The sequence below is a fragment of the Hyperolius riggenbachi genome, chromosome 5 (assembly GCF_040937935.1).
Source record: "Hyperolius riggenbachi isolate aHypRig1 chromosome 5, aHypRig1.pri, whole genome shotgun sequence".
Classification (NCBI taxonomy): Eukaryota; Metazoa; Chordata; class Amphibia; order Anura; family Hyperoliidae; genus Hyperolius; species Hyperolius riggenbachi.
In genome coordinates this window covers 199,420,779-199,435,559 of record NC_090650.1, presented here as the reverse complement: position 1 = coordinate 199,435,559, position 14,781 = coordinate 199,420,779, and the positions used below count along the sequence as shown (strand labels likewise).

Genomic DNA, 14,781 nt, shown 5'->3' with positions numbered 1-14,781 from the left:
TCAACCGTCTGTTACTGTATTTTGTTTTTTCTGCAGAGGAAAGTTCAAAAGATCATTAGCCTGCTCTGTGAAATCATTTAGAATGCCGAGTAGTGTGTAAACTGCAAATATTAGAGAATGATACAATGTTATAAAAATATATATAACTGAAAATAAAAATATGAGGAATATTTTTTTTACTACTGTTCTATTAATTATCCGTATTACACAACCAATTCATTATATCATATTTTTTTCTGCTTCAGTGTCGGTTTAAATACAAATTGACACTTTATCCTAGTGGCTCATATTTTCAAAGTAAAACACATACAAAGCTGTTTACACTTCTTATTTTTTATTGTCATTCCCTCAAATAACACTTTGACATTTTAAAATAGTGCATGTGAATCGCAGAGCAGGTGATAAAGAAGAGTTAGAAAATTGTGAAAAGGTGACACAGTTCCTTAAAGCAGATAATGATTACAGAGGACAAAGGATTCTAGGTAGGATTGGTTGAATATTAACATTGATAAAATTGTGTATCACATAAGAGGAGAAAGATGTGGAAGTCATGCTATACAGAGAAAGCACTCACAACAACTTTACGTTTACATTCTGTGAAGAAATCATCCCATAACTCAGTCGACTGCTATACGTATGTATGTATATATATATATATATATATTATATAAATATAAATTCCAACCTCTGTGCAATATATCAGTGTGACTCTATATACAATATGACATTCAAGATACATTGATTAAAAGGAAAAAAACACGTAACATCTTGTTCTCTCATTTACAATTTGTAATACTTTTATACTAGTTTGAGGATCAGTTGCATTTTAATTGCTAATAATACTGATTGAATGGTTATTGGCTAAACATCATAAAATAAATGAACTGAATATAGATGAAAATGAGTAACTTTGCAGTCAAAATCTCTTGGCAATATAAGTAAAACAGGAAACCTGTGGATAAAAACGTTCTACTTACCACTAATATAAAGCTTTTACCTCCATGGCTCCTCCTCCGGGACCCATCTGTCTCTGCTGCCAAGGATTATTGAGTTGAAATTTGATGTTGGCCCTGCCCCCTTTCCCTGCTTGACACAGTACTCCCTGCCCATCCCCTCTCCTTCATGTGACATTTTGCCTGTTTAGCCCTTGTCATTCGTGCACCGGCTGTGGGTGAAATTGCTCACAATATAACAGCTTCAGACCAGGCCATGCACAGTGATGTCATGTACATATGCAGACTGAGGGAATAAATATGTGGACTTAAAAAAAGAAGTAATAATAAGTTTTTACTTGGTAAATCTTAAATATAGAAGGAAATGGGGGGATTATTTGCAGTGGCAGTATTTGTATCTAGGGAACACTTTTTACACAATCATGTATTATAGTTATTTATTTATTTATTTTGGGAGGAGGGGGCTTTATAAGTAGGTCAGTGCCAAATCTTGAAATACAAACAAGGAAGGAAGGGAAAAGCTTATCAGGTCTTATTCACATTATGGGCATTGTCATGCGTGTGCTGTATGCTCCAGTGCATTATGTATTTTATAGACAAAATCTAGCTCTGTAAATTGTGGGGTGTGGCAATAAAAACATATTTCCACTGTATTTCTAATATTCTGAAATGTATGTTTTCATTCAACTCAGCTGAATGGTCTTTTGAAACATATCTAAAATGCAGCTACGATTACTTTGTTTTAACACCTATGAAAATCTATGCACCCCACTGCTCCTAGTCTCCAGTATATTGTTATATATACAGTAGTGATGTTAATAAGCTTGTTCATGTAGTTCATTTTTTTAATCTGCTTTTTTGCTGGAGTGAAAAGAACGTTATAAATTTGGGGTGATTACAATCAATGAATGTCTGAATGCAAACTGACACTTTAATGTGTTCCCCATTTTCTACCCCAGGGATAGTGTAGGGGAGTGGTTAATGTTAGGGTAAGGCAGAGGTTATCATGGGGTCAGGGTTAATGTTATGGTCAGATGTTTGTACAATTATGCAGACAACACACTCCGCACTGATATTGGGATGATATATTCAAGTCAGATACCACTTGGTCGCCCCTCTGCTTTTCAAATGAATTATGTACAATGTTTGTACAATGGCTAAGGCTCAACACACACCATACAATCTTGTTTGTTCAATCTTACCACTTTCATGTAGTATAAAAGCTTATCCAATCAATCATTCAAGGTATTTTCAATCTGTTGGCCCTTATACTACATAGATTTGGTAAATCTGTACAACCAAGATTGTATGGTGTGTGTAAAGTTTAGATGTGTAATGATTTCACACCCAATTTTAGCACCACAATATTGGTTCTAAAATCACTGCACCCAGTTGTGGTACCATCTAAATACTTTGTTCATCATTTCCAAGCATTTTTTCCTTCAGCATACTACTACTAAGCAGTATGTGTATCTGAAAAGGATTTATAACATGACCTCATTATCACAAGATAGTATGAATGATCACAATCCATTCTGCATGCTTCAAAGCAAACCTGACCTCAAAATAAACTGATGAGATAATGAATTGTATGTGTATTCCTAATGACTTTCATTGACTCTCACATGTTTATATTTGGTTTAGGAGCTGAATTTCTAAAACTGAATTCTAAACAGCAGCCATGTCAGTGTAATGTAAAATCTGCTTCATTCAGCTGTATGCAAAATAAATAATAGCTGTTGCAACTTTACAGTCTTGAAGTATTACAGAAACACACAAACATCAACACAGCACTTGCAGTTATAATTATCAGACAGTTGCAGACACCACCAACATGGGTACATGAATCAGATTCTTATCTTGTATATGTAGCACTGTCCACTTAGGGGTTAAAATATTCAATACACAAATAGCACTTTATGTTCAAAAACAGCAAATGTCCATCAAGGGCTAATATGTCAGACAGCCCAAACCATAATGTGCTTCTGTTTTAGATTGAGTAAATCTTGTGTTCAAAACGTGAATATTCAACAGCCCTTCTTTATAGTAAGTAGATGCTTTCCTCCACCAATAGAGACTAGCTTGCCACAATAGTGAGAGATGCCAGCACGGACAACAGGATGGGATGAGGAAGTTGTGACAACTAGCCATAGGGAGCTTGCAGGATACTACATACAGCCCGGGAGACCGAGTGGGGTTGAACCCACTGCAAAACTTTCCAAAAGCTAGAGCCTTTTGTTACAACACCTGAGCAGGGCCGTGCAGAGGGTCCTTAAGTGGGGGAGCTCAAATTTAAAAAGGGTCCTTGCAATGCGCTCCTCCCCCCCCCCCCCCTTCGCACACCCACCACTCTTAGTTTCTGGCTAGGGGGTATTGGTTGTCATGTGGGTGCTGAATGCAGATGCTGGGTGCCATGCGGGTTCTGGGTGTGAGTACCGAGTGTCATGTGGTTTCTGGCTATGGGTGGGTATCGAGTGTCATGCGGGGATTGATTGCAAGTACTTAGTGCCATGTGAGATCTGGGTGCATGTACTGGATGTCATGTGGGTGCGTAGTACAGGTACTGGATGTGACATGGGTGTGAATACTGTACCGGGTGCTGGCTATGGGTGGTCATGGGCGTCACATTGGTTTTGAATGCAGATCTTTGGGTTTGGGTACTGATTAAAGGGGCACTACAGCGAAAAATTGTAAAATTTAAAATATGTGCAAACATATACCCATAGGAAGTACGTTTCTTTCAGAGTAAAATGAGCTATAAATTACTTTTCTCCAATGTTTCTGTCACTTACAGTAGGTAGTAGAAATCTGACAGAAGTGGCAGGTTTTGGACTAGTCCATCTCTTCATAGGGGATTCTCAGCAAGGCTTTTATTCTTTATAAAGCTATTCCCTAAAAAGGATTTAAACAATGATGTTGGCCAGATTCCCTGCTCACTACACAGTTATTGGCAGTTGGACAGAGCAACTGCCATTCACTAAGAGCTTTTGAAAATAAATATATTCCTGAGAATCTCCTATAAAGAGATGGACTAGTACAAAACCTGTCACTTCTGTCAGATTTCTACTACCTACTGTAAGTGACAGCAACATAGGAGAAAAGTAATTTATGGCTCATTTTACTCTGGACAAAATGTACTTCTTATTTGTATATGTTTGCACATATTCAAAATTTTACAGTTTTTCGCTGCAGTGCCCCTTTAAGTGGTTTTTTGGTGCAGATAATGGGTGCCATGTAGAGGCTGTGTGCAGGTTTGAATATTGGGTGCAATGTCAGGCCTGGGTGCAGGTACTTGAGGTCATGTGAGTGTGAGCACTAGGTGCCAGTAATGGGGGGAAGGGGTGGATGTTGGGAGAAGTAGAGGTCAGTGTGGGTTTTGCAGGAAGGGGAAGTCATTGGGGGTGCTGGGGGAGGGAGAGGTCAGTTTAGGTGCTGGAGGAGGTCACTGTGGGTGCTGCTGGAGACAGGAAGGGTACTGCTGGAGACAGGAAGGGTGCTGCTGGCGGGAGGGAAAAGTCAATGCAGGTGCTGGAGGAGGGAGGGGTCAGTGTGGGTGGTGGGGGAGGGAGAGGTCACTGTGAATGCTGGGGGAGGGAGAGGTCACTGCTGTCAGAGAGGCACTATCTTACCTGCTCCCACACAGCTGTTGGGCTGGTTAAACTAGGATGCCTGTATGGCACCTCTTTACTCCAAACTGGATATTGGTGGGATTGCTATGGGTGCAGGGGGTGGGAGGTCACTGTGGTTGCTGTTATGAATTGCATAGTTGCTGCTAGGGGAGGTAGAGGTCAGTGTGGTTGCCGGGGAAGGTAGAGGTCAGTGTGGGTGCTGGGGGAAGGGTAGGGCACTGTGGGTACTGAGGTGAGGGGGAGAAGTAACTGTGGGTTCTGTGGAAGGTAGAGGTCAGTATGAGTGCTGGAGGAAAGGGAGGTCACTGTGAGCGCTTGGGAGGGAGGCCACTGTGGGTCTTGGGGGAGGTAGAGGTCATTGTGGGTGCAGCTGATGGAATAGCCACACTTCATTTCAAAGTGGCCCAGGGGAGGTGGGGCTTACTGCGGGTGGGCGGGGCCTATCACAGTTGGGGGTGGGGCTTCTTTTGCGTGGCCAGAGGGGTCTTTTTTGAAGATTTTGAAAAGGGGTAGTGCCTGGGCACCCAGAGCACCCCCCTCTGCACGTGCAGACAGTGGTGCATTCGTTGATGACATAGAACTGAATTAATTTTTAATCTCTCTAAAGGTGGCCATACATGGTACAATTTTTCATTCTTTTTCTATTAGATAATGTAGTTCGATTATTCTGTTAGATCGAATATAAAGATTTTTCCAGCATGTCCGATCAGATTTTTCTCGAAAAGATGGGATAATCGTTTTAATTTCTTGATTGAAAAAAAAAATTATTTTCAACTTTCATTCGATTCAATCATTTAGATCGAATAAATGGGAAAATTAAACGTTTTTATTGTATCGTGTATGGGCACCACAGTACATTTTTTTCTTTTTTTCCTGGTCAGAGAAATTAGACTGTTTATTCCGTTTGGTTGAATAGTTTTTAAAATTCTTTTTAAGGTACCATACATGAACATTCCATTTTTCATTTCTGAAAATCCAACAAAAATGATAGAATATGAAGAAAAAGTTGTTTTTCATCTATAGTATTTTCTTATTCAACCTACCATACACTATACAATTTCACAAACAATCACCCAGATTCTTCTAACATGTCCAATCAGATTTGTATTGAAAAAATGGAGTAATCATTTTTTCTTGATTGCAAAAAAAAGATTATTTTTGATTTTCACTCTAAACGATCGTTTTGGTCGAAAAAAAATTGAAAATCAATACTGTACATGTATAGGCACCATAAGAATATAGAAGAATAAATTCTGTTTATGCAGAAATATTACAATCTTTCCTTTTAAGGGAAATGTGATGGTTGTATGCTTCAGTCAACAATTCAGGTAGTATTATTGGTCAAAAGGTTTTGGGATGTTGAATATTTAAGGATCATATGAAAAAAAATGGGAATCAAGCAGAATCTGAATATTTCTCATCAACCTAGAGTTTAACAAAATGTACAACACAAGTAACAGAAAACTATTGCATGATATACTAAATACAAAGAGGTCATTCCCTGAACATTGCATGTCTATCATTAAATCTTAACGCTAATGTAAGAAAATGTACATATAATGGCATAGTGAAGACACAATTTCTCTTGCATAAACATCAAACCAGTAAGTGTGCACATAGTAAATTAAATCTTATATTGTGTACAGATAAACTAATGACTTCCATTCTATATCAGTGTATTCATAATTCAATGAAACTATATCTAAAGAGTAATACATTTATAAACATTATGTTACAAAATCATTGTCCTGGCCGAGTGATTCCTAAAAAACACTTAAACTGCATGTTTTCCAGAGTCCCAGGTTGCAGCACAGCTGTATAAACCAAATTGCACATTCGTATAAAAACCCCACTGTTAAAAACGAATCAACATGTATTCTATATCTATTGTGCAATTCTTAGGCTCAGGCACGCTAACTGTTTGGCAAAAAAGGTGGCCATGCATTGTACATATTTGCCACCTGCATTTCAGAGATGATCCCATTAAACTACAGTGAATGGGACAGCCCTGCATTGCACACAGAAATGCAACACTGCATTGTCAGAAAGCCCCACACAGCTCATAAGTGTGCTCATCACACATGTTTGTCTAGACACTGTCTCATGTTCTTGCATATTGCACATTGAGATGTGTTGCTGAAATAAGCTCAGCAATGCCACAATCTGCCCAGGCCCTTCAATCAAAATAGAGAGACAGCAGTACAGTACTGAATAAATGCACTTACACTTTGTCAAAATAGAAAAGACAGCAGGAGGAACAATTTCATATTCTGTCAAAGCTTAAAAAATAGGTGGACAAGAATACTGGCTAATACTGTGCCCCCAAATCACGCCTTTTGTATGCCTGTCCACCCTGTTGTTTGCTGGTCTGTGTTAACACTTATGACTAAACACACATTGTTATGGGCACATTTACGTGCACATTGTTCTTCATAAATACTTGGACCTCAGTAGGTTCTACGTGAATACATAAGTGTGATTATAGTCCTAGTACTATCATCTTGTTCATCAGCTTAATGATATCCATGAAGGCATTGTATTCATAAGTACTATTGTACAATTATTGTGTCAAAACGTGTGGCATAACTGCTCATAAACTACTGCATGTCTAACTACTGTATACATTTTACCAGGGCCAGATTTTCCTTAAGGCACTGTAGGCATGTGCCTACAGGCGCTTTATGAGGGAGAGGCAGCTCCTCCTGCTCAGGTTACTGACCTCAGGAGCTAACAATCTAATCCCTGCCTCATATCACTGACCTCAGGCACTAACACCCAAATCCTTGCCTCATGTCATTAAGGCCAGGGTCACACTTAGCAGAATCACATGAGTTTTCCCCATAGAACACATTGGAAACCTCATGTGATTCTGCTAAGCGTGACCCTGGCCTAAGGATGCTATGAGGCTGTGATTAGAGTGTAAGATTCTAAGGACAGTATAAGGCAGGGATTGCAGTTCAGAATATTTTACTTGGTAGTGTGGGCTGTGTTCAGGGGTGGAGGTTAGGATGCCATAATGCCTGTGCCTACAGGCCTCTGAGTTGTAAATCCAGCCCTGAATTGTACTCGTTGCTAAAATATGAGCTGCATTACAAATTGCTTACAAGAAGCACCATATGTTAACCTGAGACTCTGTAAAACATTTATTTTTGGTGATTCCTCACAATTAAAAAGTATAAAATCTGGGACAGTTTTATGAAGTTTTGTTATTTTCATCTAGCTATTGCTATTTACTTACATGGTCCAAAGAATTAAAGTACTTAAAAACAGTCTTGCCAGATTCAGAAAAGAATGTAAAGCAGACATAAAAAGGTCAGTGACCTCTTCTGCCTTTTTGAAGGTTGAGTTTGCCGACACCAGTAGCCTTCTTGATATTAGCCTGGTCACTGATTAGAGAGGGATTACTCATTTGTAATAAAAGAGAGCCCAGCACCAGTCCCCCTCTAGTGGCCGGAAGGCACAGTAGCAATTACGCATGAACAAGGCCACTGAAGTGCTGGCTTTGGAGCAAGTAGTCATGGATGAATTGATAATAAGGCACTGGACATGTATATAAGTACACACATCATTTAAAAGATATTTTTCTCTCACAAACAGAAGTTTTGTAACAGATGGGATTATATCTCACAGTCCCCTAAATTTCTTCTAACGTTATTAATCACTGAACGATTACTGCAGGAGTCATTTACAAATTTACAAAATCATGAGGTCTATGGATTTTCATCTGAAAGTGCAACATATCTCCCTTCTCATATTCCCATGTAGTCCTCTCGTAAACACATCACTAATGTATGTAGTACACATGCACATAAACGTTAACTGGGACAAAATATATATACCCTGACACACATACACACACAGATATTTGTTCCTTTAAAATTGTGTGCTGCACTTATAATTTAGATGGCATAAAATGTATAACCATTGTAGAATTAACATATGCATTTACTTGTGTAAGTATGTGTGTGCTTTTATATATGTATAATATATACAGAATTCTTCATATAAATTTTATACAAGTATACAGTAAGTGAAAACGCAACTACTGTTCCTTTTTAGAAGTGAACGTTTGAAACTGAAAAAAAAAATAGATCAATCTAGTGGAAGTCTCCTTTAGTAACCTGTTGCTCAGCATCATTCTGAATAAGTGATTCATTTTAGCATTATAGTATTCAGAAGGAACAGGTTACAGGAGTCAGTGGATGTAGGATTAGATATCAGTGCTTTGGAAAAACAAAACTGTACAGCTATGTATTACATCTTTGAAAATCACATATTAACGTAACCAGTATAAAAGTTGTACATTTCTAAGGAAAACAAAACAACTTCTAGGCATGAAGATTTCCCCTGAAGATAAGCCAAACACTGTATAAATGAATTCATAAATATTGTAGTTCACTGATGGATAGAGTTTATCTTGGCAGAGGAAATAGCACGGTTCCATTCTCTCCATACAGTTGCAGTGGTTGCCTCAGGACACACTCTTCTTTGCTAGTTAGCTCAATAAAGGAATAAACAGCATCAAAGAACCTCCAGAAAATCTGGAGAAGATTTTTTTCTTCCACATATGGAAGATACAAGAGCAGATCCAATCAGCTAGCAAATGTGTGTCAGTCGACTGGGATTTTGTATGCAGCTCACTGATTTTTCTGGACCCAGTCCCAACTTTCTTCATACTCTTTCCGATTCTTTTCTGCCTCAATAATTTCCCTGTACCTTCGACGGAAAAATCCCATCTAAAAGGGAGGAGAAAAAAACCCAATATAAATATGTATACATACATTTGCAATAAATGGGACTGGGATTTATTTTCTGTTTTAATGTTAAGAATAATGTATTGCAATATTCTTGCACTAAAGAATGGTCTTTGTCAGAATCAGAATCAGAATCATTTATTTCGCCAAGTACAACGGTGAGTTGTACCCGGAATTATTTTTGGCACAATCAGGGTCGGTGATGGTACAGTGAACATACGTTATGCATTACACAAGTTAAGAAAACAATACAGTAGACACACATTAAGCATTCCTCAGAGCATACCTTACATAGAACACATTGCACATAGAACACATTGATGAAGGAAGACAAGAAAAACCAGAGGGGTCTGTCCAAGAGCTATGTCGAGTGGAGCTGCCAGCCACAATCTGAGCGGCGCTCTCTGCCCTGCAGCCCTCCAGACCCCCCCACATATAGCGAGATATAGACATAGAGACCCTTCGTCCCCATGGTTGTTAAACAGTCCACATGGTCCTTAACAGTCCCGGCCCCACAGCTCCTGAAGCAGAATTGCAAAAATTAGCCCCTGGCCTGCGCCCCCCCCCCCCAGCAGATGATCCGAAGGGGGCTGATGATGATGATTGTCCGCTGCTATGCTTCCCTACAGCTCCCCTGTCCCGGCAGATGTGTCCCGGCAGGATGGCAGCGGCCTGGGCCTCCTGTCTGAGGCTCCCAGACCCGTTACCTGTGTTGGAAGGCAGCGGCGGCTCCCGCGGTAGGCTCAGCAGTGACTGCCTGGTCCTTCATGGCTGCCCAAGCGGTGCGGCTCCCACTGGGGAGTGGAGTATGGAGGGGAGGCGATCAGAACAAGCAGCCCCTCGTGATCGCTGGCGCCTGGCCTGCCAGTATCGCTGGCAGTGGCGGTGGCTCGCTGGAAGGAGAAGCAGAAGCGGCGTGCACAGGGGTCCGTGGCCAGCCACGTGGGTAGCGGCATGATCTCCGACCGAGTGGCTTCCCGTGACGTGCTTCAGGTGTCCGGCACCCGGCCTGCCTATGTCCCAGTCGTGGTAGCTGGGCGTCCTGGGTTGCTGGCAGCGGCGGCTGCTGCTGTGTGATGTTTTGTTATATATTTACTCATTTAAGTATTACATGCAACATTTTTCTAATGTCGAGGAACAAGGTGTTCTTTTGGGAGCAGGAAAAAAGGGCGCCGGCGGCTAGTGGACGAAAAGGGCGACGCCATAGACTCTAATGAAATTATTGTTACTACGACGAAAAAAGCAGAAAAAGGGTGCCTGATAAATTATGTTAACATACTTCAAAAACTTTAATGTTCTGATGTTATCGTTTTAGATGCTTGCAACGTTATAGTTTTTTTTTTTTTGTAACTCTGTTTTTATTGAAAGGTATACAAACGAATAGAATATGCTATACAGATGATAACAGTATGGGATATTGCAAAGTCATATAGAGGTGCATTGGATAACAACTTCTTCTGGCCGTTATAGTTTTTATAATATTTCATTTGTATGTGCATATTTTACGTTACCAAAGATATTATCATTTCTATGTGTAAAAGGGTGTTTCTGCAGGGGGGGGTGGTTAGGGTTAGGCACCACCAGGGAAGATGGTTAGGGTTAGGCACCACCCAAGGTGTGCGGTTAGGTTAGGCAACATGGGGGGTGGTTAGGGCACCACTGGGAGGGGTTAGGTACCACCAGGGGAGAGGTTAGTTTTAACCACTTGAGGACCGTGGGCTTTACCCCCCTTAAGGACCAGACCCTTTTTTTCCATTCAGACCACTGTAGCTTTCACGGTTTATTGCTCGCTCATACAACCTACCACCTAAATGAATTTTGGTTCCTTTCCTTGTCACTAATAAAGCTTTCTTTTGGTGCTATTTGATTGCTGCTGCGATTTTTACTTTTTATTATATTCATCAAAAAAGACATGAATTTTGTCAAAAAATGTTTTTTTTAACTTTCTGTGCTGACATTTTTCAAATAAAGTAAAATTTCTGTATACATGCAGCACGAAAAATGTGGACAAACATGTTTTTAATTAAAAAAAAAACCTGTTTAGCCTATATTGATTGGTTTGGGTAAAAGTTATAGCGTTTACAAGCTATGGTGCAAAAAGTGAATTTTCCCATTTTGAAGCATCTATGACTTTTCTGACCACCTGTCATGTTTCATGAGGGGCTAGAATTCCAGGATAGTATAAATACCCCCCAAATGACCCCATTTTGGAAAGAAGACATCCCAAAGTATTCACTGAGAGGCATGGTGAGTTCATAGAAGATTTTATTTTTTTGTCACAAGTTAGCGGAAAATGACACTTTGTGACAAAAAAGAAAAAAAAAGTTTCCATTTCTGCTAACTTGAGACAAAAAAAAATGAAATCTGCCACAGACTCACTATGCTCCTCTCTGAATACCTTGAAGTGTCTACTTTCCAAAATGGGGTAATTTGTGGGGTGTGTTTACTGTCCTGGCATTTTGGGGGGTGCCTAATTGTAAGCACCCCTGTAAAACCTAAAGGTGCTCATTGGACTTTGGGCCCCTTAGCGCAGTTAGGCTGCAAAAAAGTGCCACACATGTGGTATTGCCGTACTCAAGAGAAGTAGTATAATGTGTTTTGGGGTGTATTTTTACACATACCCATGCTGGGTGGGAGAAATAACTCTGTAAATGACAATTGTTTGATTTTTTTTTACACACAATTGTCCATTTACAAAGATATTTCTCCCACTCAGCATGGGTATGTGTAAAAATACACCCCAAAACACATTATACTACTTCTCCTGAGTATGGCGATACCACATGTGTGGCACTTTTTTGCACCCTAACTGCGCTAAGGGGTCCAAAGTCCAATGAGTACCTTTAGGATTTCACAGGTCATTTTTGTTTCAAGACTACTCCTCACGGTTTAGGGCCCCTAAAATGCCAGGGCAGTATAGGAACCCCACTAATGACCCCATTTTAGAAAGAAGACACCCCAAGGTATTCTGTTAGGAGTATGGTGAGTTCATAGATTTTATTTTTTGTCACAAGTTGACGGAAATTGATTTTAATTTTTTTTTTCACAAAGTGTCATTTTCCGCTAACTTGTGACAAAAAATAAAATCTTCTATGAACTCACCATACTCCTAACGGAATACCCTTGGGTGTCTTCTTTCTAGAATGGGGTCATTTGTGAGGTTCCTATACTGCTCTGGCATTTTAGGGGCCCTAAACCGTGAGGAGTAGTCTTGAAACCAAATGTCGCAAAATGACCTGTGAAATCCTAAAGGTACTCATTGGACTTTGGGCCCCTTAGCGCACTTAGGGTGTAAAAAAGTGTCACACATGTGGTACTGCCGTACTCAAGAGAAGTAGTATAATGTGTTTTGGGGTTTATTTTTACACATACCCATGCTGGGTGGGAGAAATATCTCTGTAAATGACAATTGTTTGATTTTTTTTTACACACAATTGTCCATTTACAGAGAGATTTCTCCCACCCAGCATGGGTATGTGTAAAAATACACCCCAAAACACATTATACGACTTCTCCTGAGTACGGTGGTACCACATGTGTGACACTTTTTTGCAGCCTAGGTGCGCTAAGGGACCCAACGTCCTATTCACAGGTCATTTTGAGGCATTTGTTTTCTAGACTACTCCTCACGGTTTAGGGCCCCTAAAATGCCAAGGCAGTATAGGAACCTCACAAGTGACCCCATTTTAGAAAGAAGACAACCCAAGGTATTCCGTTAGGTGTATGGCGAGTTCATAGAAGATTTTATTTATTGTCACAAGTTAGTGAAAAATGACACTTTGTGAAAAAAAAAACAATAAAAATCAATTTCTGCTAACTTTTGACAAAAAAATAAAATCTTCTATGAACTCGTCATACACCTAACAGAATACCTTGGGTTGTCTTTTTTCTAAAATGGGGTCACTTGTGGGGTTCCTATACTGCCCTGGCATTTTATCGTGAGTAGTCTGGAAACCAAATGTCTCAAAATAACTGTTATGGGGTATAAGCATCTGCAAATTTTGATGACAGGTGGTCTATGAGGGGGCGAATTTTGTGGAACCAGTCATAAGCAGGATGGCCTTTTAGATGACAGGTTGTATTGGGCCTGATCTGATGGATAGGAGTGCTAGGGGGGTGACAGGAGGTGATTGATGGGTGTCTCAGGGGGTGTTTAGAGGGGAAAATAGATGCAATCAATGCACTGGGGAGGTGATTGGAAGGGGGTCTGAGGGGGATCTGAGGGTTTGGCCGAGTGGTCAGGAGCCCACACGGGGCAAATTAGGGCCTGATCTGATGGGTAGGTGTGCTAGGGGGTGACAAGAGGTGATTGATGGGTGTCTCAAGGTGTGATTAGAGGGGGGAATAAATGCAAGCAATGCACTGGCGAGGTGATCAGGGCTGGGGTCTGAGGGCGTTCTGAGGTTGTGGGCGGGTTATTGAGTGCCCTAGGGGCAGATAGGGGTCTAATCTAATGGGTAACAGTGACAGGGGGTGATTTATGGGTAATTAGTGGGTGTTTAGGGTAGAGAACAGATGTAAACAATGCACTTGGGAGGTGATCTGATGTCGGATCTGCGGGCGATCTATTGGTGGGGGTGGGTGATCAGATTGCCCACAAGGGGCAGGTTAGGGGCTGATTGATGAGTGGCAGTGACAGGGGTTGATTGATGGGTGGCAGTGACAGGGGGTGATTGACAGGTGATTGACAGGTGATCAGTGGGTTATTACAGGGAAGAACAGATGTAAATATTGCACTGGCGAATTGATAAGGGGGGGTCTGAGGGCAACCTGAGCGTGTAGGCGGGTGATTGGATGCCCACAAGGGGCAGATTAGGGTCTGATCTGATGGGTAACAGTAACAGGTGGTGATAGGGGGTGATTGATGGGTGATTGATGGGTAATTAGTGGGTGTTTAGGGTAGAGAACAGATGTAAACACTGCACTTGGGTGGTGATCTGACGTCGGATCTGCGGGCGATCTATTGGTGTGGGTGGGTGATCAGATTGCCCGCCAGGGGAAGGTTAGGGGCTGATTGATTGGTGGCAGTGGCAGGGGGTGATTGATGGGTGATTGACAGGTGATTGAAAGGTGATCAGGGGATAGATGCATACAGTACACGGGGGGGGGGGGGGGTCTGGGGAGAATCTGAGGGGTGGGGGGTGATCAGGAGGGAGCAGGGGGCAGTTTAGGGCATAAAAAAATAGCGTTTACAGATAGTGACAGGGAGTGATTGATGGGTGATTAGGGGGGTGATTGGGTGCAAACAGTGGTCTGGGGGGTGGGCGATCAGGGGGCAAGGGGGGGGGGGAATCAGTGTGCTTGGGTGCAGACTAGGGTGGCTGCAGCCTGCCCTGGTGGTCCCTCGGACACTGGGACCACCAGGGCAGGAGGCAGCCTGTATAATACACTTTGTATACACTACAAAGTGTATTATACACTTTGTATGCGGCGATCCAGGTGCTA

The 14,781-nt window shown here is 41.2% G+C and overlaps 1 protein-coding gene across 1 annotated transcript in view; it reads right to left on the bottom strand.

Moving 5' to 3' along the window:
• Positions 1-4,136: 4,136 nt before the first annotated feature.
• ITGA9 (integrin subunit alpha 9) overlaps positions 4,137-14,781 on the bottom strand; it is a 565,489-nt gene continuing 554,844 nt past the window's right edge. Inside the window, exon 28 of the mRNA XM_068236571.1 lies at positions 4,137-9,318. Within this exon, the coding sequence (XP_068092672.1) occupies positions 9,220-9,318 (99 nt within the window). The 3' untranslated portion in view covers positions 4,137-9,219. The remainder of the gene's footprint in view (positions 9,319-14,781) is intronic.